Source organism: Pseudophryne corroboree, chromosome 9 (genome assembly GCF_028390025.1).
Source record: "Pseudophryne corroboree isolate aPseCor3 chromosome 9, aPseCor3.hap2, whole genome shotgun sequence".
Lineage (NCBI taxonomy): Eukaryota > Metazoa > Chordata > Amphibia > Anura > Myobatrachidae > Pseudophryne > Pseudophryne corroboree.
Window position 1 is genome coordinate 93,339,892 of NC_086452.1, and position 24,205 is coordinate 93,364,096.

The following is a 24,205-nucleotide window of genomic DNA, read 5'->3' on the forward strand; positions in this document are numbered from 1 at the left end:
ACACCAGGTAGTCTAAGATCTTTCTAGAGTGCCCAGCCTCCTTCGGAGCCCGCTATTCCCCATGGTCCTTACGGAGTTCCCAGCATCCACTAGGACGTCAGAGAAATTATATTATAATATAGATATATATAGATATATATATCTATATCTATATCTATATATATATATATATATATATATATATATATAATAAGATTTTACTTACCGATAAATCTATTTCTCATAGTCCGTAGTGGATGCTGGGGACTCCGTCAGGACCATGGGGAATAGCGGCTCCGCAGGAGACAGGGCACAAAAGCAAGCTTTTAGGATCACATGGTGTGTACTGGCTCCTCCCCCTATGACCCTCCTCCAAGCCTCAGTTAGGTACTGTGCCCGGACGAGCGTACACAATAAGGAAGGATCTTGAATCCCGGGTAAGACTCATACCAGCCACACCAATCACACCGTACAACTTGTGATTTGAACCCAGTTAACAGTATGATAACAATGAAGTAGCCTCTAAAAAAGATGGCTCACAACAATAATAACCCGATTTTTTTGTAACAATAACTATGTACAAGTAATGCAGACAATCCGCACTTGGGATGGGCGCCCAGCATCCACTACGGACTATGAGAAATAGATTTATCGGTAAGTAAAATCTTATTTTTTCTAACGTCCTAGTGGATGCTGGGGACTCCGTCAGGACCATGGGGATTATACCAAAGCTCCCAAACGGGCGGGAGAGTGCGGATGACTCTGCAGCACCGAATGAGAGAACTCCAGGTCCTCCTCAGCCAGGGTATCAAATTTGTAGAATTTAGCAAACGTGTTTGCCCCTGACCAAGTTGCAGCTCGGCAAAGTTGTAAAGCCGAGACCCCTCGGGCAGCCGCCCAAGATGAGCCCACCTTCCTTGTGGAATGGGCATTTACAGATTTTGGCTGTGGCAGGCCTGCCACAGAATGTGCAAGCTGAATTGTACTACAAATCCAACGAGCAATAGTCTGCTTAGAAGCAGGAGCACCCAGCTTTTTGGGTGCCTACAATATAAACAGCAAGTCAGACTTTCTGACTCCAGCCGTCCTGGAATTATATATATATATTTTCAGGGCCCTGACAACGTCTAGCAACTTGGAGTCCTCCAAGTCCCTAGTAGCCGCAGGCACCACAATAGGTTGTTTCAGGTGAAACGCTGACACCACCTTAGGAAGAAACTGGGGACGAGTCCGCAGTTCTGCCCTGTCCCGAATGGAAAATCAAATATGGGCTTTTGTAAGACAAAGCCGCCAATATTGACAATCGCCTGGCCGAGGCCAGGGCCAACAGCATGGTCACTTTCCATGTGAGATATTTCAAATCCACAGATTTGAGTGGTTCAAACCAATATGATTTGAGGAATCCCAACACTACGTTGAGATCCCACGGTGCCACTGGAGGCACACAAGGGCTGTATATGCAATACTCCCTTGACAAACGTCTGGACTTCAGGAACTGAAGCCAATTCTTTCTGGAAGAAAATCTATAGGGCCGAAACTTGAACCTTAATGGACCCCAATTTGAGGCTCATAGACACTCCTGTTTGCAGGAAGTGCAGAAATCGACCTAGTTGAAATTTTTTTTCGTGGGGCCTTCCTGGCCTCACCCACGCAACATATTTTTACCACATGTGGTGATAACGTTGTGCGGTCACCTCCTTCCTGGCTTTGACCAGGGTAGGTATGACCTCTTCCGGAATGCCTTTTCCCTTAGGATCCGGCGTTCAAACCGCCATGCCGTCAAACGCAGTCGCGGTAAGTCTTGGAACAGACAAGGTCCCTGCTGGAGCAGGTCCTTTCTTAAAGGCCGATGCCACGGTTCCTCTTGGAACAGACATGGTACTTGCTGAAAGCAAATCCCTTCTTAGCTCCCGAGGCCATTAGTCCTCTGTGAGCATCTCTTGAAGTTCCGGTTACCAAGTCCCTCTTGGCCAATCCGGAGCCACGAGTATAGTTCTTACTCCTCTATGTCTTATAATTCTCAATACCTTGGTTATGAGAAGCAGAGGAGGGAACACATACACCGACTGTTACACCCACGGTGTTACCAGGACGTCCACAGCTATCGCCTGAAGGTCTCGTGACCTGGCGCAATACCTGTCCCATTTTTTGTTCGGGCGGTTCACAATCATGCGGAAAAACTTCCCGATGAAGTTCCCACTCTCCCGGGTGGAGGTCGTGCCTGCTGAGGAAGTCTGCTTCCCAGTCGTCCACTCCCGGAATGAACACTGCTGACAGTGCTATCACATGATTTTCCGCCTAGCGAAAAATCCTTGCAGTTTTTGCCACTGCCCTCCTGCTTCTTGTGCCGCCCTTTCTGTTTACGTGGGCGACTGCCGTGATGTTATCCCACTGGATCAATACCGGCTGACCTTGAAGCAGAGGTCTTGCTAAGCTTAGAGCATTATAAATTTGCTCTTAGCTCCAGGATATTTATGTGGAGAGAATTCTCCAGACTTGATCACACTCCTTGTGTGACTGCTCCCCAGCCTCTCAGGCTGGCCTCCGTGGTCACGAGCATCCAATCCTGAATGCCGAATCTGCGGCCCTCTAGAAGATGAGCACTCTGTAATCACCACAGGAGAGACACCCTTGTCCTTGGATATAGGGTTATCCGCTGATGCATCTGAAGATGCGATCCGGACCATTTGTCCAGCAGATCCCACTGAAGAGTTCTTGCGTGAAATCTGCCGAATGGAAGCGCTTCGTAATAAGCCACCATTTTTACCAGGACTCTTGTGCAATGATGCACTGACACTTTTCCTGGTTTTAGGAGGATCCCGATTAGCTCGGATAACTCCCTGGCTTTCTCCTCTGGGAGAAACACCTTTTCCTGGACTGTGTCCAGAATCATCCCTAGGACCAGCAGACGTGTCGTCGGAACAACTGCGGTTTTGGAATATTTAGAATCCACCCGTGCTGTCGTAGAACTACTTGAGATAGTGCTACTCCGACCTCCAACTGTTCTCTGGACCTTGTTCTTATCAGGAGGTCGTCCATTTTCTTTGAAGACTAATCCTCCTTTCGGTCATTACCTTGGTAAGGACCCGGGGTGCCTTGGACAATCCAACGGCATCGTCTTGAAACTGATAGTGACAGTTCTGTACCACGAACCTGAGGTACCCTTGGTGAGAAAAGGCAAATTTTGGGACATGGAGGTAAGCATCCCTGATGTCCCGGGACACCATATAGTCCCCTTGTTCTTTGCTATCACTGCTCTGAGTGACTCCATCTGGATTTGAACCCTTGTAAGTGTTCAAATTTTTCAGATTTAGAATAGGTCTCACCTAGCCTTCAGTACCACCATATAGTGTGGAGTAATACCCCTTTCCTTGTTGTCGGAGGGGTAATTTTATTATCACCTGCTGGGAATACAGCTTGTGAATTGTTTTCAATACTGCCTCCCTGTCGGAGGGAGACATTGGTACAGCAGACTACAGGAACCTGCGAGGGGGGAAACCTCTCGACATTCCAATCTGTACCCCTTGGATACTACTTGTAGGATCCAGGGGTCCTGTACGGTCCCAGCGTCATGCTGAGAACTTGGTAGAAGCGGTGGAGGGCTTCTGTTCCTGGGAATGGGCTGCCTGCTGCAGTCTTCTTCCCTTTCCTCTATCCCTGGGCAGATATGACTCTTATAGGGACGAAAGGACCGAGGCTGAAAAGACGGTGTCTTTTTCTGCAGAGATGTGACTTAGGGTAAAAAACGGTGGATTTTCCAGCAGTTGCCCTGGCCACCAGGTCCCATGGACCGACCCCAAATAACTCCTCCCCTTTATACGGCAATACATCTTTGTGCCGTTTGGAATCTGCATCACCTGACCACTGTCGTGTCCATAAACATCTTCTTGCAGATATGGACATCGCATTTACTCTTGATGCCAGAGTGCAAATATCCCTCTGCGCATCTCGCATATATAGAAATGCATCCTTTAAATGCTCTATAGTCAATAAAATACTGTCCCTGTCAAAGGTATCAATATTTTTAGTCAGGGAATCCGACCAAGCCACCTCAGCTCTGCACATCCAGGCTGAGGCGATCGCTGGTCGCAGTATAACACCAGCATGTGTGTGTATACTTTTAGGATATTTTTCAGCCTCCTATCAGCTGGCTCCTTAAGTACGGCCCTATCCGTAGATGGTAATGCCACTTGTTCTGATAAGCGTGTGAGCGCCTTATCCACCCTGAGGGGTGTCTCCCACCGCGCCTTAACTTCTGGCGGGAAAAGGTATACCGCCAATAATTTTCTATCGGGGGAAACCCACGCATCATCACACACTTCATTTAATTTATCTGATTCAGGAAAAACTACAGGTAGTTTTTTCACCTCACATATAATACCCTTTTTTGTGGTACTTGGAGTATCAGAAATATGTAACACCTCCTTCATTGCCCTTAACGTGTGGCCCTAAAAGAAAATACGTTTGTTTCTTCACCGTCGACACTGAAATCAGTGTCCGTGTCTGGGTCTGTGTCGACCGACTGAGGTAAATGGGCATTTTACAGCCCCTGACGGTGTTTGAGACGCCTGGACAGATACTAATTTGTTCGCCGGCCCTCTCATGTCGTCAACCGGCTTGCAGCGTGTTGACATTGTCACATAATTTCCATAAATAAGCCATCCATTCCGGTGTCGACTCCCTAGAGAGTGACATCACCATTACAGGCAATTTGCTCCGCCTCCTCACCAATATTTTCCTCATACATGTCGACACACACGTACCGACATACAGCACACACATAGGGAATGCTCTGATAGAGGACAGGACCCACTAGCCCTTTGGGGAGACAGAGGGAGAGTTTGCCAGCACACACCAAAACGCTATAATTATCCAGGGACAACCTTTATATAAGTGTTCCTCCCTTATAGCATTTTAATATATATACATATCGCCAAATCAGTGCCCCCCCTCTCTGTTTTAACCCTGTTTCTGTAGTGCAGTGCAGGGGAGAGCATGGGAGCCTTCCCACCAGCCTTTCTGTGAGGGAAAATGGCGCTGTGTGCTGAGGAGAATAGGCCCCGCCCCCTTTTCGGCGGGCTTCTTCTCCGGAGTTTTAGATATCTGGCAGGGGTTAAATACATCCATATAGCCTCAAGGGCTATATGTGATGTATTTTTCGCCATACAGGTATTATACATTGCTGCCCAGGGCGCCCCCCCCCCCCCCCAGCGCCCTGCACCCTCCGTGACCGCTGTGTGAAGTGTGCTGACAACAATGGCGCACAGCTGCAGTGCTGTGCGCTACCTGATGAAGACAGAGTCTTCTGCCGCCTGGTTCCGGACCTCTTCATCTTCAGCGTCTGCAAGGGGGGTCGGCGGCGCGGCTCCGGGACGAACCCCAGGGCGAGCCCTGTGTTCCGACTCCCTCTGGAGCTATGTCCAGTAGCCTAAGAATCCAATCCATCCTGCACGCAGGTGAGTTGAAAATCTCTCCCCTAAGTCCCTCGATGCAGTGAGCCTGTTGCCAGTAGGACTCACTGAAAATAAAGAACCTAAAAACTTTTTCTAAGTAACTCTTTAAGAGAGCCACCTAGATTGCACCCTTCTCGGCCGGGCACAAAAACCTAACTGAGGCTTGGAGGAGGGTCATAGGGGGAGGAGCCAGTACACACCATGTGATCCTAAAAGCTTGCTTTTGTGCCCTGTCTCCTGCGGAGCCGCTATTCCCCATGGTCCTGACGGAGTCCCCAGCATCCACTAGGACGTTTATATATATATATATATATATATTTCTCTCTCTCTCTATATATATATATATATATATATATATATATATATATATATATATATATATATATATATATATATATATATATATATATATATATATATATATATATATATTTCTCTCTATATATATATATATATATATATATATATATATATATATATATATATATATATATATATACACATACATACATATATATATATATACACACGCACATACATATATGTATACACACACACACACACACACACACACACACATATACATATACATGGTATATATGCTGCATATCTTTCCATCTACACACATATACTCATCAAAAACTACTACTCCCAGTGATATGGCCGCATTGTGAAATGTAAAAACCTGGCCGAGCAATTCACATCCTTGAAAGTGCAGATTTGTAAGTATGTGTATTGTTAGCATGCAGTGATCCAGATACACGTGAAAGGTAAAAACGGAATAAAATGTCCTGCCACTTCGGCTGTAACTAGCCATGTCACATAGATCACTAGCCAATATGATCATAACACAGCTATGCAGGTTTTCAACATTATCCATTTTAAAAACACACCTAGCAATGATAAAGCCCATAGCGGTGCATTATAAAATGATCTATGGTGGAGCTCTCCAGGACTTCATCATGAACGGTCTTGCTGGTATGGGGTATTTTGTTACCAGAGCACAGCATGCAGCTTTTTAGTTCGCAACACACTGCACACTGGTGGTGATTCAGAGTTGAACGCAGCCAGCAACTTTATGCTGCTGCGATCAACTAGTCCACGCCTATGGGGGAGTGTATTTTAGCTTAGCAGGGCTGCGATCGCTTGTGCAGCCCTGCTAAGCTAAAAAAATTTGAAGTAAAAAAAAAAAAAGACGACTAGCCCTGGACATACTTACCCTGTGTGACGATCTCTGCGATGCTGGGGCCAGCTTTGACGTCAGACATCCGCCCTCCGTTCTGCTGGACACGCCTGCGTTTCCTTATCCACTCCCTGAAAACTGTCTCCAACGGTCCGGTGATGCCCAGGTACGCCTTCTTTCTGTCAATCTTCTTGCGGTCGGCTGTGCGACCGCTTTCTTCGTACTCCTGGACGTAACCCGGCGACCCTTGTCGCCAGGCAACGTCGCGCACGTGCAGTGGGGCCGCCGCGCATACGCATTCCGGACCCGTTCGCATGCAGCGACAAACCACTGCGTGCGAACGGGTCGGAATGACCCCCACTGTCATTGTAATACATAGAGTTAGTGGCAACGTTCAATCTGTGCTACTTTCATCAGTAACCACTTTTTTTTTTGTACAGTTACTCATGACCTTTATTATACGTAACTACAGTAGTCATAAACAATGATCTTCCACTCGCCTCTCCCTCCTACATCTCCAACCTCCTTTTCCTTCACTAGCCCTCTGACCTAAGCAGGGAACTGTTGCCTTTCTACACTGCTGATTGCCACCTCTTAGTCCCAGTCTCCAAGACTTCTCCCGTGCTGCCCATAAACTACAGAATGCTCTCCCTCATCCTATTAAACCCCCCCCCCACCACCACCACCGCTTCAAATGCTCCCTCAATACCCATGTATTCCGGATATCTGCCCGATCCGATTTTCACTGCCACATTCTTGTATTTCCCCAATAACCCCAATACTTCCCATTCCATTTTAGAAGGCCCTCCCTCCTATTGTTTCATCCTTCCCTTTAGGTCCACTATCTCAGCCAATTAGTACAAGGTAATTACTATGCCTTAGTCTTTAATTATGTATATTTGTTATTCTGCTACTTTGTTTACGATATTTTATACTTTTGCTGTTTATGGTACTTAAGAAATTTGTGGTGCATGATAAATAATGGATAATAAAATATGTCAGCACTCACTTTTAAAAGAGGAGAACTGCAGCTTAATACATTAGGGAGACATCGGTCTGCTTCTTCAGCAAAGGAGGTCTGCACAGGAAACATTTGGGCCTGAAGTAATAAAAGGCAGGTGAGAAGCACAACATAAAATATATTTTTTGCGGAGCAGTTCCAGCATAAACGTGTTGGAAGTAAAAATAAACAAACTTGCACAAAAAAAAAAAAATTTTTATAACAGGACATTGCCTCACCCCTAGGGGTGAGGCAGCAGAGCAGAGTATATCAAGAGGCAGCATAACTCCGGAACGTCTGGACCAATTGACATCAAACTTGCTACACATATGACTTACAATCTGGGAACAAACACTGTGGGGGGAAGACACCACTAGCATTCCTAGAGGTGAGGCAGCAGCACAGAGTATTTCAGCAGACATCATAACTCTGGAATGCCTGGTGCAATTTACACCAAACTTGCTACACATATGACTTACACTCTGGGAACAAACACTGTGTGGATAAGACACCCCTAGGGGTGGGCCAGCAGCACAGATTATATCAGGACATGCATGATATCTCAGTGATGACAGGGCTGCATGTGACAGTGGCAGTGACATGATATGAGGAAGGGAATGGAGGTAGCAGGAAGCCACATGCAGACAGTTATATAGTGGGAGGAGCACGGTCCCCCAGCAGCACAGAGTATATCAGGAGATGCATAATATGCTGCGCTAAGAAACTGTAAATAAATCCATCATTTCACAGGGGCACTGACATGATGTGAGAAGGGGAATGGAGGCAGCAGGAAGCCACAGACTGAGAGTTGTATGTTGGGAAGAGCAGGGTCTCTTGGGGGACCAAAGAGGGGTCCGGCCACTACACAAAGTGGGTCAGGGAAGTAAGATATATCTATATACTAGATCTCCAACCAACGTAAATTAATGAACAACTAGAACTCTAAATTTACCTTCCTCATCCCGTAGCGAAGCACTGGTATTCAGCTAGTATATATACAAAATATAATATAATCAGATGGCAGCTTCCAATAGTCTAACTAATCTGGAAAGAGTCGATTGGTTGGTTGTGATGGATTACAACACATTCACAGTCTCCACCCTGAAAGTAATGTTAGACCAGTAAATGAAGCAAATGACCGCATCAGTACAGACCTCTGTTGCGTGAATGTGGAATAGTATCCACACAATGTGCCAGGTGGTGAGGAGGAATGTGCTGGACAACCAGATCTGGTAAAACAGTGACAAGTCCAGGAGTCCCCGCAGAGTATCAAGCGGTGGCAACTGCCTGTATAGAAGAGATAGATCCCACAGGCCTATGAATGAAATACCACCAGAAAACACTCAGTTTGTTAGATCTAGAACTTAAGTAATGAATATCAGAATACTTACTGATCCATGCGCAGGTACAGAACTGCTTGAACCCATGTCCGTGGAATATAACCTGAAAAAAAAAAAAAAAAAAGCCCAGTTATACAGTCACAAGATGACAGCTGGAACAGAGAGTAAAGGGGGGTACACACAGAGCGATTTTTGGTTAATTTCTAAGCAATCTGACTAGAGCGCTTAGAATAGAAACATAAATTGCTCCATGTGTAAGCCCTATAGCGATGCGCGGCACAATCTAGTCAGGTCGTTCACTCCACCTCTGTGCAAAGTGAGCACCCCCCCCGTTCCGGAGTTGGGGGGGGGGGGGGGGGGGGAGAGATGTGTGCTGAGCAGTCTGTGATAGATCGCTCCGCACACATCTCCCCGTGTGTACCCCCCTCAAGCGAACCAAACCAAAGATCCAGGCACAATTATATGGTACAAGTGTGTCTGGTATAATGCAGAAGAAAACAGGTTTAACATGCTGGTAATATGGTTACAAAAAGACATACCCAGGAAAAAGTAGACAGCACTGAAGTTCCGAACCAAATACAAGGAGTGGACACAGCTGTATTTCAGCAGTATAGGCAGACACCTCCGGAACTGCAGATACTTGAATTGCTTTAGAATAATAGGGTTGAAAATGTTTAAAATTAAATGTGTAGGGTAACATCACACTAGAATTGCAGAGAACAAAACATAGGACAGAAAGGTAAAGTAATTCAGAAACAGGACAAAAAATCTGAAAAGTAATTTCCACTATTGCCGACTAATTACGGGTAGTCATTTGAAGAGACAATGACTGTGTACAACGTGTTAGAACAAATGATTAAATAGGAAAAGAAACCAAACATACTGTATATAACAGGTAATAGTAACATATATAGTGTGCTGTATATATACAACTTTATTTAATGTCATACATATTACACCAATAGCAATGTACTAGATCAGAAGCTCAGCGAAAAGGTCAATCATTGAAAATGCTGTGGAATGACGACGCTGGTTCCTACCTGCACGGATGGAAAAGACAGATAGTTCATGTTGTGCACAAAGTACAGGATGCTGTAGCTGCAACCAACAAATGCTCCAGTCAGCAGCAGGAAGAGGTAGCGCTCGTTCAGACATATCGACTGACTGTAGGCTTCATGATTACTGAGGGGGTGAGCAAGTGCAAAACACTATAGATCAATCGTGCATCTCATCACCTTACACGCCAAAGCCATGTATATTACTTAGACTCACCTGTCTTCAGAACTGCATGCGACTGCCAGACTCTGGGTCTGACTCCCACTGAGGAGGGTACAGCACCAGAAAACCAACAACCCCATGAGGGAGTGAACGAGTGAGTGCAGCACATGATGTGGGAGCAGTATCTGTCCAATCAGGGAGAGCCGAGAGCCAGGGATGGAAGGCACCACTGTGGGCAGGAGAGGAGGGGTCATTGTGTGCATGAATACTGTACCCGTGCACATAACAAAGCTTGGGACATTTGGTTTTCTTTTTTAAAGGACGTAATGTAGAGGTTCCCAAACTCAGTCCTCAAGGTACCTTATAACAGTTCAGGATATCCATGCTTGAGCACAGGTAACTAGTAGCTCAGTTTTATTTAACCATCTGTGCTTAAGCATGGATATCCTTAACAACTGGACTGTTAGGATGCCTAGAGAACAGAGGGGCAGATGTATTGACCTGGAGAAGTGATAAAGCAGTGATAAGTGGAATGTGATGACGCACCAGCCAATCATTACAGATTTGAAAAATGACAGTTAGGAGCAGATTGGCTGGTGCGTTATCACCTTCCACTTATCACTGCTTTATCACTTCTCCAGGTTAATACATCTGCCCCGCAGTTTGGAAAACAGTGACATATTGGCTTGCAACAGATTCTCTGCCTGTAGGATAGGATTTTGTTATGCACCACAGTCCACAGAATAAGAGGAGCTACAACAATTTAAGACACTACTATGACCTTACGTAAGACTTTTATTCCCATAAAGATGGTGCTGTTCTAAATAAACAACTTCAGTCTCACTTTACAGGCCGTGTTTGAAAAAAATGACAGGAGTTGATTGGTTGGTACTTTATCAGCTTTGATACATATGCCCCATACATGTTACAAGTACCCTGCGTACAGTACTGTAACCAACCAGGCACATTAAAAATAATTAAATGAAATGGGATGGTGCAGTAAGAAGTAGAAAAATATTTAAATCCTGCAACTGTGATTCTACACTGCCCCCTTCAGGACTAACGGCTCACAAAGGAGTAGGTCAGGCATGTCCAAACTGCGGCCCTTCAGCTGTTGATAAACTATACATCCCAGCATGCCCTGCCTGACACAGCTTTAGCATTCTCTGACCACAAAACTGTAAAGGCATGCTGGGATGTGTAGTTTATAAACAGCTGGAGGGCCGCAATTTGGACATCCCTGGAGTAGGTAATCCAACTGGATAATGTTCACTTCCAACATAAGGATCATCAAGCTGACTAGGCTGTATTACCTATTCCTGTGTGAGTAGTTAGTCCTGAAGGGGGCAGAGTGGATCACAATTGCAAGATTGAAATATTCTGCATTTATTAGTGCACCCTCACTGTTCCTGATGGGAAACAAGGTTCACATACACGGGGCTTCTTTGGACATCACAAACAGGAACACAAATGCTTTGCAAACGAGCTAAAAGGCCCTAAACAGCTCAAAACGCTCACGCTTGTGGCGAAAATGGTCATAGATACCACCCTCAACTCACAGGGTGACTGCCAGTGTAGTAAAAAGCAAATGTCAAGATTAACGTAAAAAAGTGATCTGCACCTTAAGAGGATTTCGTTTCATTAGTCGGAGATACAGATAGAGGTCATGTGCCCTTCTGTAAAACTGTAAATCTCCCCTATAAATGGAGCTTTTCCACCTCAATTACATAACTCCTAGCAGATTGAAAAAAAAAATTCCACTTCAGTGGAAAACTCTTCTCCACAAGCCAGCTTGTGCTCGGTTTAGCGGTCCCCTAAAGAATAAATCAATGTAGAGGAGTTATACGACAAACACTGATGTCGATTCAATTCAGAGCAAATTGAATAGCACTGGGAGAGAGCTCCTGGAGCGATACAATTCAGCGTGAGGTTATCTCCAACAAGATTTGTTTTCTCTCGCACCACTCCGACAGAAATCAGACAGAACTCGGTCTGCAATGGTGTTGTGTACCCTAGCCCGGCGCAAACAGCATTGCAACAACGCCCTTTAGTCGGAGTACGGGCATTCTCCGACTTAGCATTGTGCTGAACTGTATAGCTCCGGGAGCTCCTTCCTGGCACTATTCAATCTGCTCTGCATTGAATCGACCCAATTATGAATATCTTATTTATAAAGGTGCAAAGTGTACGCAGCACCGTACATTGTAAATATACAAAACATTACACATTAAACAGTATATAAGTTATTAAATACAATACACAAATCAATGCCATAGAAGAAGCATCAAACATTAATATCACACAAGATTGGGAAGGACGGATAACCGGGGCATGGATAGAGAAACTCACAATCAATTCAGTGTTCTTGAGCCCAACGTATGAGTGAGCAGAGTCAGAGTAGCTGGAGGGGAGAAGGAGAAAAGGGAGCAGAGCACTGGTAACATGGGGTGTGCTAGGTCAGAACAAGAGGGAGACGAGTCCTGCCTCTGAGAGCTTACATACTAAGGGGATGTAAAAGGTCCTTTTATAGTTATTATATTCCTTGGAGCACCTCCCAATATAAAAGATATATATCTATATCACTGAACAAAAGGGAAAGGACGTAAAAGAATATTAGAATACAATTTGATTAAAATAAAGTCTGTGCGACCCTTTATTCTTTCTTATACTAAGGGGATGGACAGCTGGAAGGCGAACAGGAAAAGATACAAATAAAAATAAGATTTTACTTACCGATAAATCTATTTCTCGTAGTCCGTAGTGGATGCTGGGGACTCCGTCAGGACCATGGGGATTAGCGGCTCCGCAGGAGACAGGGCACAAAAATAAAGCTTTAGGATCAGGTGGTGTGCACTGGCTCCTCCCCCTATGACCCTCCTCCAAGCCTCAGTTAGGATACTGTGCCCGGACGAGCGTACACAATAAGGAAGGATTTTGAATCCCGGGTAAGACTCATACCAGCCACACCAATCACACCGTACAACTTGTGATCTGAACCCAGTTAACAGTATGACAACGTAGGAGCCTCTGAACAGACGGCTCACAACAAGAACAACCCGATTTTTTTGTAACAATAACTATGTACAAGTATTGCAGACAATCCGCACTTGGGATGGGCGCCCAGCATCCACTACGGACTACGAGAAATAGATTTATCGGTAAGTAAAATCTTATTTTCTCTAACGTCCTAGTGGATGCTGGGGACTCCGTCAGGACCATGGGGATTATACCAAAGCTCCCAAACGGGCGGGAGAGTGCGGATGACTCTGCAGCACCGAATGAGAGAACTCCAGGTCCTCCTTAGCCAGGGTATCAAATTTGTAGAATTTTACAAACGTGTTCTCCCCCGACCACGTAGCTGCTCGGCAGAGTTGTAATGCCGAGACCCCTCGGGCAGCCGCCCAGGATGAGCCCACCTTCCTTGTGGAATGGGCCTTGACAGATTTAGGCTGTGGCAGGCCTGCCACAGAATGTGCAAGTTGAATTGTGCTACAAATCCAACGAGCAATCGTCTGCTTAGAAGCAGGAGCACCCAGCTTGTTGGGTGCATACAGTATAAACAGCGAGTCAGATTTTCTGACTCCAGCCGTCCTTGAAATATATATTTTCAATGCCCTGACAACGTCCAGCAACTTGGAATCCTCCAAATCGCTAGTAGCCGCAGGCACCACAATAGGCTGGTTCAGGTGAAACGCTGACACCACCTTAGGCAGAAAATGAGGACGCGTCCGCAGTTCTGCCCTGTCCGAATGGAAAATCAGATATAGGCTTTTATACGATAAAGCCGCCAATTCTGACACTCTCCTGGCTGAAGCCAGGGCCAGTAGCATGGTTACTTTCCATGTAAGATATTTCAAATCCGCCGATTTGAGTGGCTCAAACCAATGGGATTTGAGAAAATCCAAAACTACATTAAGGTCCCACGGAGCCACTGGGGGCACAACCGGGGGCTGTATATGTAGTACTCCTTTTACAAAAGTCTGGACTTCAGGAACTGAAGCCAATTCTTTCTGGAAGAAAATCGACAGGGCCGAAATTTGAACCTTAATGGACCCCAACTTGAGGCCCATAGACAATCCTGTTTGCAGGAAATGTAGGAATCGACCCAATTGAAATTCCTCCGTGGGGGCCTTCCTGGCCTCACACCACGCAACATATTTTCTCCAAATGCGGTGATAATGTTGTGCAGTCACCTCCTTCCTGGCTTTAACCAGTGTAGGAATGACCTCTTCTGGAATGCCTTTTTCCCTTAGAATTCGGCGTTCAACCGCCACGCCGTCAAACGCAGCCGCGGTAAGTCTTGGAATAGACACGGTCCCTGCTGAATCAGGTCCCGTCTTAGAGGTAGAGGCCACGGATTTTCCGTGAGCATCTCCTGAAGTTCCGGGTACCAAGTTCTTCTTGGCCAATCCGGAGCCACGAGTATCGTTCTTACTCCCCTTTGCCGTATAATTCTCAGTACTTTGGGTATGAGAGGCAGAGGAGGAAACACATACACTGACTGGAACACCCACGGTGTTACCAGAGCGTCCACAGCTATTGCCTGAGGGTCTCTTGACCTGGCGCAATACCTGTCCAGTTTTTTGTTGAGGCGAGACGCCATCATATCCACCTTTGGTTTTTCCCAACGGTTCACAATCATGTGGAAGACTTCTGGATGAAGTCCCCACTCTCCCGGGTGTAGATCGTGTCTGCTGAGGAAGTCTGCTTCCCAGTTGTCCACTCCCGGAATGAACACTGCTGACAGTGCTATCACATGATCTTCCGCCCAGCGAAGAATCCTTGCAGCTTCTGCCATTGCTCTCCTGCTTCTTGTGCCGCCCTGTCTGTTTACGTGGGCGACTGCCGCGATGTTGTCCGACTGGATCAACACCGGCTGACCCTGAAGCAGGGGTTTTGCCAGGCTTAGAGCATTGTAAATCGCTCTTAGCTCCAGTATATTTATGTGAAGAGACATCTCCAGGCTTGACCATACTCCCTGGAAGTTTCTTCCCTGTGTGACCGCTCCCCAGCCTCTCAGACTGGCATCCGTGGTCACCAGGACCCAGTCCTGTATGCCGAATCTGCGGCCTTCTAACAGATGAGCACTCTGCAACCACCACAGAAGAGACACCCTTGTCCGTGGCGATAAGGTTATCCGCTGATGCATCTGCAGATGCGATCCGGACCATTTGTCCAGCAGATCCCACTGAAAAGTTCGTGCGTGGAATCTGCCGAATGGGATTGCTTCGTAAGAAGCCACCATCTTTCCCAGGACTCTTGTGCATTGATGCACAGACACTTTTTCTGGTTTTAGGAGGTTCCTGACAAGTTCGGATAACTCCTTGGCTTTCTCCTCCGGAAGAAACACCTTTTTCTGAACCGTGTCCAGAATCATTCCCAGGAACAGCAGACGTGTTGTCGGGGTCAACTGAGATTTTGGAAAATTCAGAATCCACCCGTGTTGTTGCAGCACTACTTGGGTTAGTGCTACTCCGTCCTCCAGCTGTTCTCTGGACCTTGCCCTTATCAGGAGATCGTCCAAGTAAGGGATAATTAATACGCCTCTTCTTCGCAGAAGAATCATCATTTCGGCCATTACCTTGGTAAAGACCCGAGGTGCCGTGGACAATCCAAACGGCAGCGTCTGAAACTGATAATGACAGTTTTGCACCACGAACCTGAGGTACCCTTGATGTGAAGGGCAAATTGGGACATGCAGGTAAGCATCTTTTATGTCCAGGGACACCATAAAGTCCCCTTCTTCCAGATTCGCCATCACTGCTCTGAGTGATTCCATCTTGAACTTGAATTTTTGTATGTACAGGTTCAAAGATTTCAGATTTAGAATAGGTCTTACCGAGCCGTCCGGCTTCGGTACCACAAATAGCGTGGAGTAATACCCCTTTCCCTGTTGTAGGAGGGGTACCTTGACTATCACCTGCTGAGAAAACAGCTTGTGAATGGCTTCCAATACCGTCGCCCTGTCTGAGGGAGACGTTGGCAAAGCAGACTTTAGGAACCGGCGAGGGGGAGACTTCTCGAATTCCAACCTGTAACCCTGAGATACTACCTGCAGGATCCAGGGGTCCACCTGTGAGCAAGCCCACTGCGCGCTGAAATTCTTGAGTCGACCCCCCACCGTTCCTGAGTCCGCTTGTAAAGCCCCAGCGTCATGCTGAGGGCTTTGCAGAACCCGCGGAGGGCTTCTGTTCCTGGGAAGGAGCTGCTTGCTGCCCTCTCTTACCCTTTCCTCTGCCTCGGGGCAGATATGACTGTCCTTTTGCCCGCTTCTTATAGGACCGAAAGGACTGCGGCTGAAAAGACGGTGTCTTTTTCTGTTGGGAGGGGGTCTGAGGTAAAAAGGTGGATTTCCCGGCAGTTGCCGTGGCCACCAAATCCGATAGACCGACGCCAAATAATTCCTCCCCTTTATACGGCAATACTTCCATATGCCGTTTGGAATCCGCATCACCTGACCACTGTCGTGTCCATAAACTTCTTCTGGCAGATATGGACATCGCACTTACTCTCGATGCCAGAGTGCAAATATCCCTCTGAGCATCTCGCATATAAAGAAAAGCATCCTTTAATTGCTCTAAAGTCTGTAAAATACTGTCCCTATCCAGGGTATCAATATTTTCAGTCAGGGAATCCGACCAGACCACCCCAGCACTGCACATCCAGGCTGAGGCGATGGCTGGTCGCAGTATAACACCAGTATGTGTGTATATACTTTTTAGGGTAGTTTCCAGCCTCCTATCAGCTGGATCCTTGAGGGCGGCCGTATCAGGAGACGGTAACGCCACTTGTTTTGATAAGCGTGTGAGCGCCTTATCCACCTTAGGGGGTGTTTCCCAGCGCGCCCTAACCTCTGGCGGGAAAGGGTATAATGCCAATAACTTTTTTGAAATTAGCACTTTTCTATCTGGGTTAACCCACGCTTCATCACATACATCATTCAATTCCTCTGATTCAGGAAAAACTACAGGTAGTTTTTTCACCCCCCACATAATACCCCTTTTTGTGGTACTTGTAGTATCAGAGATATGCAAAGCCTCCTTCATTGCCGTGATCATATAACGTGTGGCCCTACTGGAAAATACGTTTGTTTCTTCACCGTCGACACTAGATTCAGTGTCCGTGTCTGGGTCTGTGTCGACCGACTGAGGTAAAGGGCGTTTTACAGCCCCTGACGGTGTCTGAGACGCCTGGGCAGGTACTAACTGGTTTTCCGGCCGTCTCATGTCGTCAACTGATTTTTGTAATGTGCTGACATTATCACGTAATTCCATAAACAAAGCCATCCATTCCGGTGTCGACTCCCTGGGGGGTGACATCACCATTACCGGCAATTGCTCTGCCTCCACACCAACATCGTCCTCATACATGTCGACACACACGTACCGACACACAGCAGACACACAGGGAATGCTCTATTGAAGACAGGACCCCACTAGCCCTTTGGGGAGACAGAGGGAGAGTTTGCCAGCACACACCCAAGCGCTATAATATATATGGGAACAACCCTATATAAGTGTTGTATCCTTATAGCAGCTTAAATATAGTAATATCGCCAAAAAAAGTGCCCCCCCCTCTCTGTTTTACCCTGTTTCTGTAGTGCAGTGCAGGGGAGAGTCCTGGGAGCCTTCCTCACAGCGGAGCTGGGCAGGAAAATGGCGCTGTGTGCTGAGGAGAATAAGCCCCGCCCCCTATTTCGGCGGGCTCTTCTCCGGAGTTTGTGAGATCTGGCAGGGGTTAAATACATCCATATAGCCTCAAGGGCTATATGTGATGTATTTTTTAGCCATAAAAAGGTATTATACATTGCAGCCCAGGGCGCCCCCCCAGCGCCCTGCACCCTCCGTGACCGCTGTGTGAAGTGTGCTGACAACAATGGCGCACAGCTGCAGTGCGGTGCGCTACCTCAGGAAGACTGAAAAGTCTTCTGCCGCCTGCTTCTGGACCTCTTCCATCTTCGGCATCTGCAAGGGGGGTCGGCGGCGCGGCTCCGGGACCGGACTCCATGGCTGGGCCTGTGTTCGATCCCTCTGGAGCTAATGGTGTCCAGTAGCCTAAGAAGCCAATCCATCCTGCACGCAGGTGAGTTGACTTCTCTCCCCTAAGTCCCTCGATGCAGTGAGCCTGTTGCCAGCAGGACTCACTGAAAATAAAAAACCTAAAAACTTTTTCTAAGCAGCTCTTTAGGAGAGCCACCTAGATTGCACCCTGCTCGGACGGGCACAAAAACCTAACTGAGGCTTGGAGGAGGGTCATAGGGGGAGGAGCCAGTGCACACCACCTGATCCTAAAGCTTTATTTTTGTGCCCTGTCTCCTGCGGAGCCGCTAATCCCCATGGTCCTGACGGAGTCCCCAGCATCCACTAGGACGTTAGAGAAAGGATGAGGGCTGGAGAAGTAGAACTCCAGTAGAATATGTATGAATGACCACTGACCATTTTCAGAAAGCCCCATGTAAAAATAACACTACAAGACTGGCAGCAAAGTCAGTTTGGTTAACTTTTCATGGACTGTAGCAGGACACACTGGGGCAGACGCATTAAGCCTGGAGAAGTGATAAAGCAGTGATAAGTGCAAGGTGATAAAGCACCAGCCAATCAGCTAGTGGCAATTTACATATTGGAGCTGATTGGCTGGTGCATTTATCACCTTGCACTTATCACTGCTTTATCCCTTCTCCAGGCTTAATACAGCTGCCTCACTGCTTCTACTGGTGTCAATGAAGACGACTGACTGACTACACTAACTGATAAGGGATCACTCACTGAAATCAGCAACAAACACCCAAGGATAGATTTATCCAAAGTGATAGCAACCAATGATAATCTGGCTAGGGGCAATAACTCCAGTGTTCCTTTTTAGAAATTTAAATCAATCTAAAGGTGCATACACATGGAGAGATTTTGACTATGAGAGATTTTGACTGAGCGATTTCCCTTGAACTGTCAGTAGGAAATTTTGACTAACTTTTCCAGCGATTTTGGCTATGGGCGATTTTGGCTAACTCATTCAAGCAAGGGGGTGCTTTTTCTTTCCCAGCGACATAGCCAAAATTGACTTGCCTGCAGAGTCTATTTTTAGCAGCGATAGCCACCTGGCGAGGACGCGCATCGCTATCGCCGGCTGTGTACACATGGAGAGATATGCACTAACTTTCTGAGCGATTTTGACTATATAGTCAAAATCGCTCAGTTATATTGCTCAGTGTGTATGCACCTTAAAGGTCCTTACACACGAAGCAATATAACTGAGAGATTTTGACTGAGCGGCCCGGGAGGGGGAAACATTAGACGACGTCGCTCACAGAGCCTCCTCTGCCATCCATTTAATGAAGGATAGAAATTGTTTCCAATTTCAGAGGTGGACAAGGAGTAGACAACTACATTGTAACATACACTCCGACTGTTGCATTCTGTATACAAGGGGGTGATTTATAAATCGGGCAGGGTGCACTGAAAAAGGGCAGGGTGCACTGAAAATGGGCAGGGTGCACTGAAAATGGGCAGGGTGCACTGAAAATGGGCAGGGTGCACTGAAAATGGGCAGGGTGCAGCACCCTGCTGAAACAGCCTAGAAGGAACACTAAGCCAAGTGGCTCAAACGCTATCGGCAGAATGTGATTAAGGGATAGTGGTAAAAGGTGCTAAATACAGCAAGTACCAGTAGTGTGAAGGGAGGTGTTTTAGCAGAATTCAAACTGGAAAACATCTTCAAACATTTGATAGTCTCACCTGAGAAGGACTCCACATTGAAGGCACACTGAACTCCTTGCAATGTCCACAGAAGAAGTAGACAAAAGAATGTGGAGCTGCTGAGAATATCACTGAGGGAGTCTGTAGAACAGGGCAGAGATGCAAGATTCACTCGATTAGACTGTTATTACGCGACTGATTTGTAGAATACACTTCATAGTGGGAGACCACTTAGGATGTAATACACTCAGAGTGTGACCAAAACAGGATTATGCTGCATGAGCATCATGTATCAGTCTTCACTCTAGTGCACAGGGCAATGTCTCTAACGCCCCAATAACCGTAAGGAAATATTTTATCTAGCAGACTCTTACAGTGTGCAATTTGCAGTGAGGTTTCCGTAGACTCTTCTGTAACAGAAATAGTAATTGGACAATTCTGGTGCATTACTTTTTCTTGCCACCTCAGGAGACTGCGAGAAGAAATGTGTCCAACCCCCCCCCCCCCCCCCAAACAACTGCTTCTTAGGCACATGTAGGGAAAAACAATTGAATTCCCCCTCGTAGGGTGAAAAGGAAAGAGTTAGTTAAAAACCTAAAAAGAGATCATACAACACGCAGTAACATAGGCACTATATAAAATACTTCAAGAGGTCCCAGACACAACTACTGAATGTCAAGTTACTAGTACCTGCACCTAAATTAAAGGCAGTCCCCCTCTCCAGTGTAATTTGCCCTCACTAACGATCCTGAGGCAAGCACAGTGCATTTCCACAGTCATTCTAGCAGGCTAGTATACTACATTATATATATCATAATATCCATTTAATCCAGGACACCTATGATTTACACAGGTTCTGTGGTTGATTAAACCCAGGTGAAATTCAGAGTTAAATTTAGACAGACACAGAACCTTGTCCCGGATTAAAGGAATGTTATGGCAAGCCTATATATAAATGTGTGAGGTTTGTCTATAAATGTATGACAATGCCTTAACCCAAGATCGCCCGGCCTTTCAACGTCTAACAAACAGCATGGGTCATATAACCACCACTTTACTGCAATGACAATATGTGGGTTGATGGAAGGTATGGAACTGTAATAATGAAGAAATAAATGATGGGACAGACTATGATGGCAGACAAGAACCAAGTGGTTAATTTACAGACAGGAGGTATGGCGGTGGGTACATGTAATTAGCCCCTCACAGAGAATCAGACATACTAGTAGAGTGTACACAAGAAATGTTTAACACCTACAAGAAAATGTTAGCCCCAGCTTTTATTCCTTTCATAAAATGGTGATATAATTACAGGTACAATATTAAATAATAAGGGTTTACTTCTGTGCCTTACATTACCATGGGTTTACAAACCGAATTCACATATTTCAGTGTGTCTAATCACACACACTGCAAAATATTCATTATGAGCATTCCGATATGAATCCATTCACTTCTCATTCGACAACAGCCTGCAAAAAATGCATTGCTCGCAGGCCCCAACATCCCCAGCCAGCTTCCCATTGCTTCTAGTCACTGACACCCACACTTCTTGTTGCGTCCAGCTTGAACCCCCCCCCCCAGGGTTCCATTTGCCTCCAGCCCCAGACTTTCCAGACTTCAAAAAATGCCACTCACCTGTCAGGCACTGTATGGGGTGAAGTATGTGGAATCTGCCAATTGTTATGAACACCACACAGCACAGGGCCAATAAAACGATGGCCCAGGCAAAACTGTTGGCCACTCTCCATTTCAACACCTGTAAGAGACACATAGTGAACAACAGTCAGTTCTCTCCTATATACCCCTCAGACAGGCAGTGTGTCTACAGCATGTGCAGACCAACTGCTATATACCCCTCTCAGACAGTCAGGTGGTATACAGCACACGCAAACCAGCAATCTCTCCTATATACCCCTCTCAGACAGGCAGGGTGTATACAGCACGCACAGACCAGCAATCTATCCTATATACTCTTCACAGACAGGCGGGGTGTATACAGCACGCGCAGACCAGTAATATCTCCTATATACCCTTCTCAGACAGTCAGGGTGTATACAGCACACACAGACCAGCACTCTCACCTATATACCCCTCACAGACAGGCGGGTGTATACAGCACACACAGACCAACTCCTATATATCCCTCAGGCAGGCAGGTGTATACAGCACACAGAGACCAACTCCTCTTCAGGCAGGGTGTATACAGCACACGCAGACCAGCAATCTCTCCTATATACCCCTCACAGACAGGCAAGGTGTATACAGCATGCGCAGACCAACTCCTATATACCATTCACAGACAGGCAGGGTGTATACAGCACACGTAGACCAGCAATCTCTCCTATATACCCCTCACAGACAGGCAAGGTGTATACAGCACGCGCAGACCAGCAATCTCTCCTATATACCCCTCTCAGACAGGTAGGCTTACCTACCATACTATTCCTTTAAACAAGGATACACATTAATTACACATGTTCTGTGGCTGATTAGAACCAAGTGAAATGCAGGCTTGAAGTCAGCCAGCCACAGAACCTGTATCATGGGTGTCAGGGTTTAAAGGAATAATATTATAAACCTATGTATGCAGCATGCGTAGACAGCCACGTAACCCCTTGCAAATGCAGCACAGGCCAGGGGTAGGCAGGCAGTCTAATAGCTGTGGCACTACAAATCCCAGCATGCCCTGTCACACTTCTGCTGGGATGGATAGTGCCTCACAGCAGCTGGAGTGCGGGCGCTGCCTCCCTCTGGAGTGCGTGCACACAAGTGACATCTACACACACTGACACAATGCCAGGTGTAGAGAGTGTCCCTGCTCAGGCAGCCTGTCATCCCCAGCCAGGAAGTGCTGAGACCTGTGGTTCTACACGAGCAGTAAAGCAGCAGGTCACCGTCGTGCAGACAGTATACGGCGTGAATAGGTGCACGGTGACAGGCCGGCGTCTCCCCCAGTCCCGGGCCGACCGCTGGTACCTGTCTCTCCCCGGCCACACTCATGTCGCTGCCGCGTCTCACATTCAAACACTGTGCGCGGCGGCATGGGAGGAGAAGGACCCCGCCGGGGGCTGCCCGCCGCGCTGCCTGTATGAAAAGTGCACAGAGACAGGAGCAATCCTCCAGCCAGGGCTGCCCGTTGTGCTGCCTGATTGGACTGCCGCCGTGTATCTCATCTCTGCCGATTAAGCACTGACTCACTCAGTCTCATATTCATATTCAGATCTACTGTTTTACAGAGACACTAGGTCACCCTCTTACGATTCATACCCACAATAATATTAAGTACAATTATTACGTTAATGTAATGAAACACGAGCTATTGTACCAATAATCACTGAGGCAGAATGAAAGAATGTTGCTGTTAATGATTTAGAATTATCCACCCTGTCACCATGGCAACCACAGTTAGATGCTTTGGTGAACAGAGAGGCTTTAGAATAGGGCCAGACATTGAATATATATGAATATCTATTTTATAATGCTGTAAGGCATGACTCTAGCAGCTGCGCACTGTCTGCCTGCTGTACGCAGCCTCACTTCTCCCCAGCCCCTGTATCAAAGGCGATGAGCAGGGCGTGAGCGTGAGATATTCAGGGTGGCATGAGGCAAGACACACAGTGGGTTGCATGAGGCTGGAGAGACACAGTGGGTGGCATGAGGCTGGAGAGACAGTGGGTGGTATGAGGCTGGAGAGAAACAAGGGGTGGCATGAGGCTGGAAAGACACAGTGGGTGGCATGAGGCTGGAGAGAAACAAGGGGTGGCATGAGGCTGGAGAGACACAGTGGGTGGCATGAGGCTGGAGAGAAACAAGGGGTGGCATGAGACTGGAGAGACACAGTGGGTGGCATGAGACTGGAGAGAAACAAGGGCTGGCATGAGGCTGGAGAGACAGTGGGTGGCATGAGGCTGGAGAGAAACAAGGGGTGGCATGAGGCTGAAGAGACACAGTGGGTGGCATGAGGCTGGAGAGAAACAAGGGCTGGCATGAGGCTGAAGAGACACAGTGGGTGACATGAGGCTGGAGAGACAGTGGGTGGCATGAGGCTAGAGAGAAACAAGGGGTGGCATGAGGCTGAAGAGACACAGTGGGTAGCATGGGGCTGGAGTGACACAGGGGGTGGCATGAGGCTGGGGAAAGGTTGGCATAAGGCTGGGGAGACAGTGGGTGGCATTAGAATGGAGATACACAGTGGGTGACATGAGGCTGGAGAGACACAAGGGGTGGCATGAGGCTGGAGAAATACAGGTTGGCATGAGGCTGGGGAGACAGTGGATGGCATTAGACTGGGGAGACAGTGGATGACATGAGGCTAGAGAGAAACAAGGGGTGGCATG

At 47.0% G+C, this 24,205-nt stretch overlaps 1 protein-coding gene across 2 annotated transcripts in view; it reads right to left on the reverse strand.

Annotated features, from left to right (window-relative positions):
* Positions 1-23,023, reverse strand: part of NDC1 (NDC1 transmembrane nucleoporin) — a 92,513-nt gene extending 69,490 nt beyond the window's left edge. Inside the window, exons 1-9 of one of the 2 annotated variants that reach the window (XM_063939616.1) lie at positions 22,845-23,023; positions 21,504-21,624; positions 19,905-20,006; positions 10,228-10,402; positions 9,996-10,137; positions 9,495-9,603; positions 9,007-9,058; positions 8,770-8,902; positions 7,625-7,714 (exon numbers count right to left, since the gene is read on the reverse strand). In XM_063939616.1, the coding sequence (XP_063795686.1) occupies positions 7,625-7,714; positions 8,770-8,902; positions 9,007-9,058; positions 9,495-9,603; positions 9,996-10,137; positions 10,228-10,402; positions 19,905-20,006; positions 21,504-21,624; positions 22,845-22,868 (948 nt within the window). In that variant the 5' untranslated portion in view covers positions 22,869-23,023. The remainder of the gene's footprint in view (positions 1-7,624; positions 7,715-8,769; positions 8,903-9,006; positions 9,059-9,494; positions 9,604-9,995; positions 10,138-10,227; positions 10,403-19,904; positions 20,007-21,503; positions 21,625-22,844) is intronic. The other variant, XM_063939617.1, reaches the window with a different exon arrangement.
* Between the last annotated feature and the right edge of the window lie 1,182 nt (positions 23,024-24,205).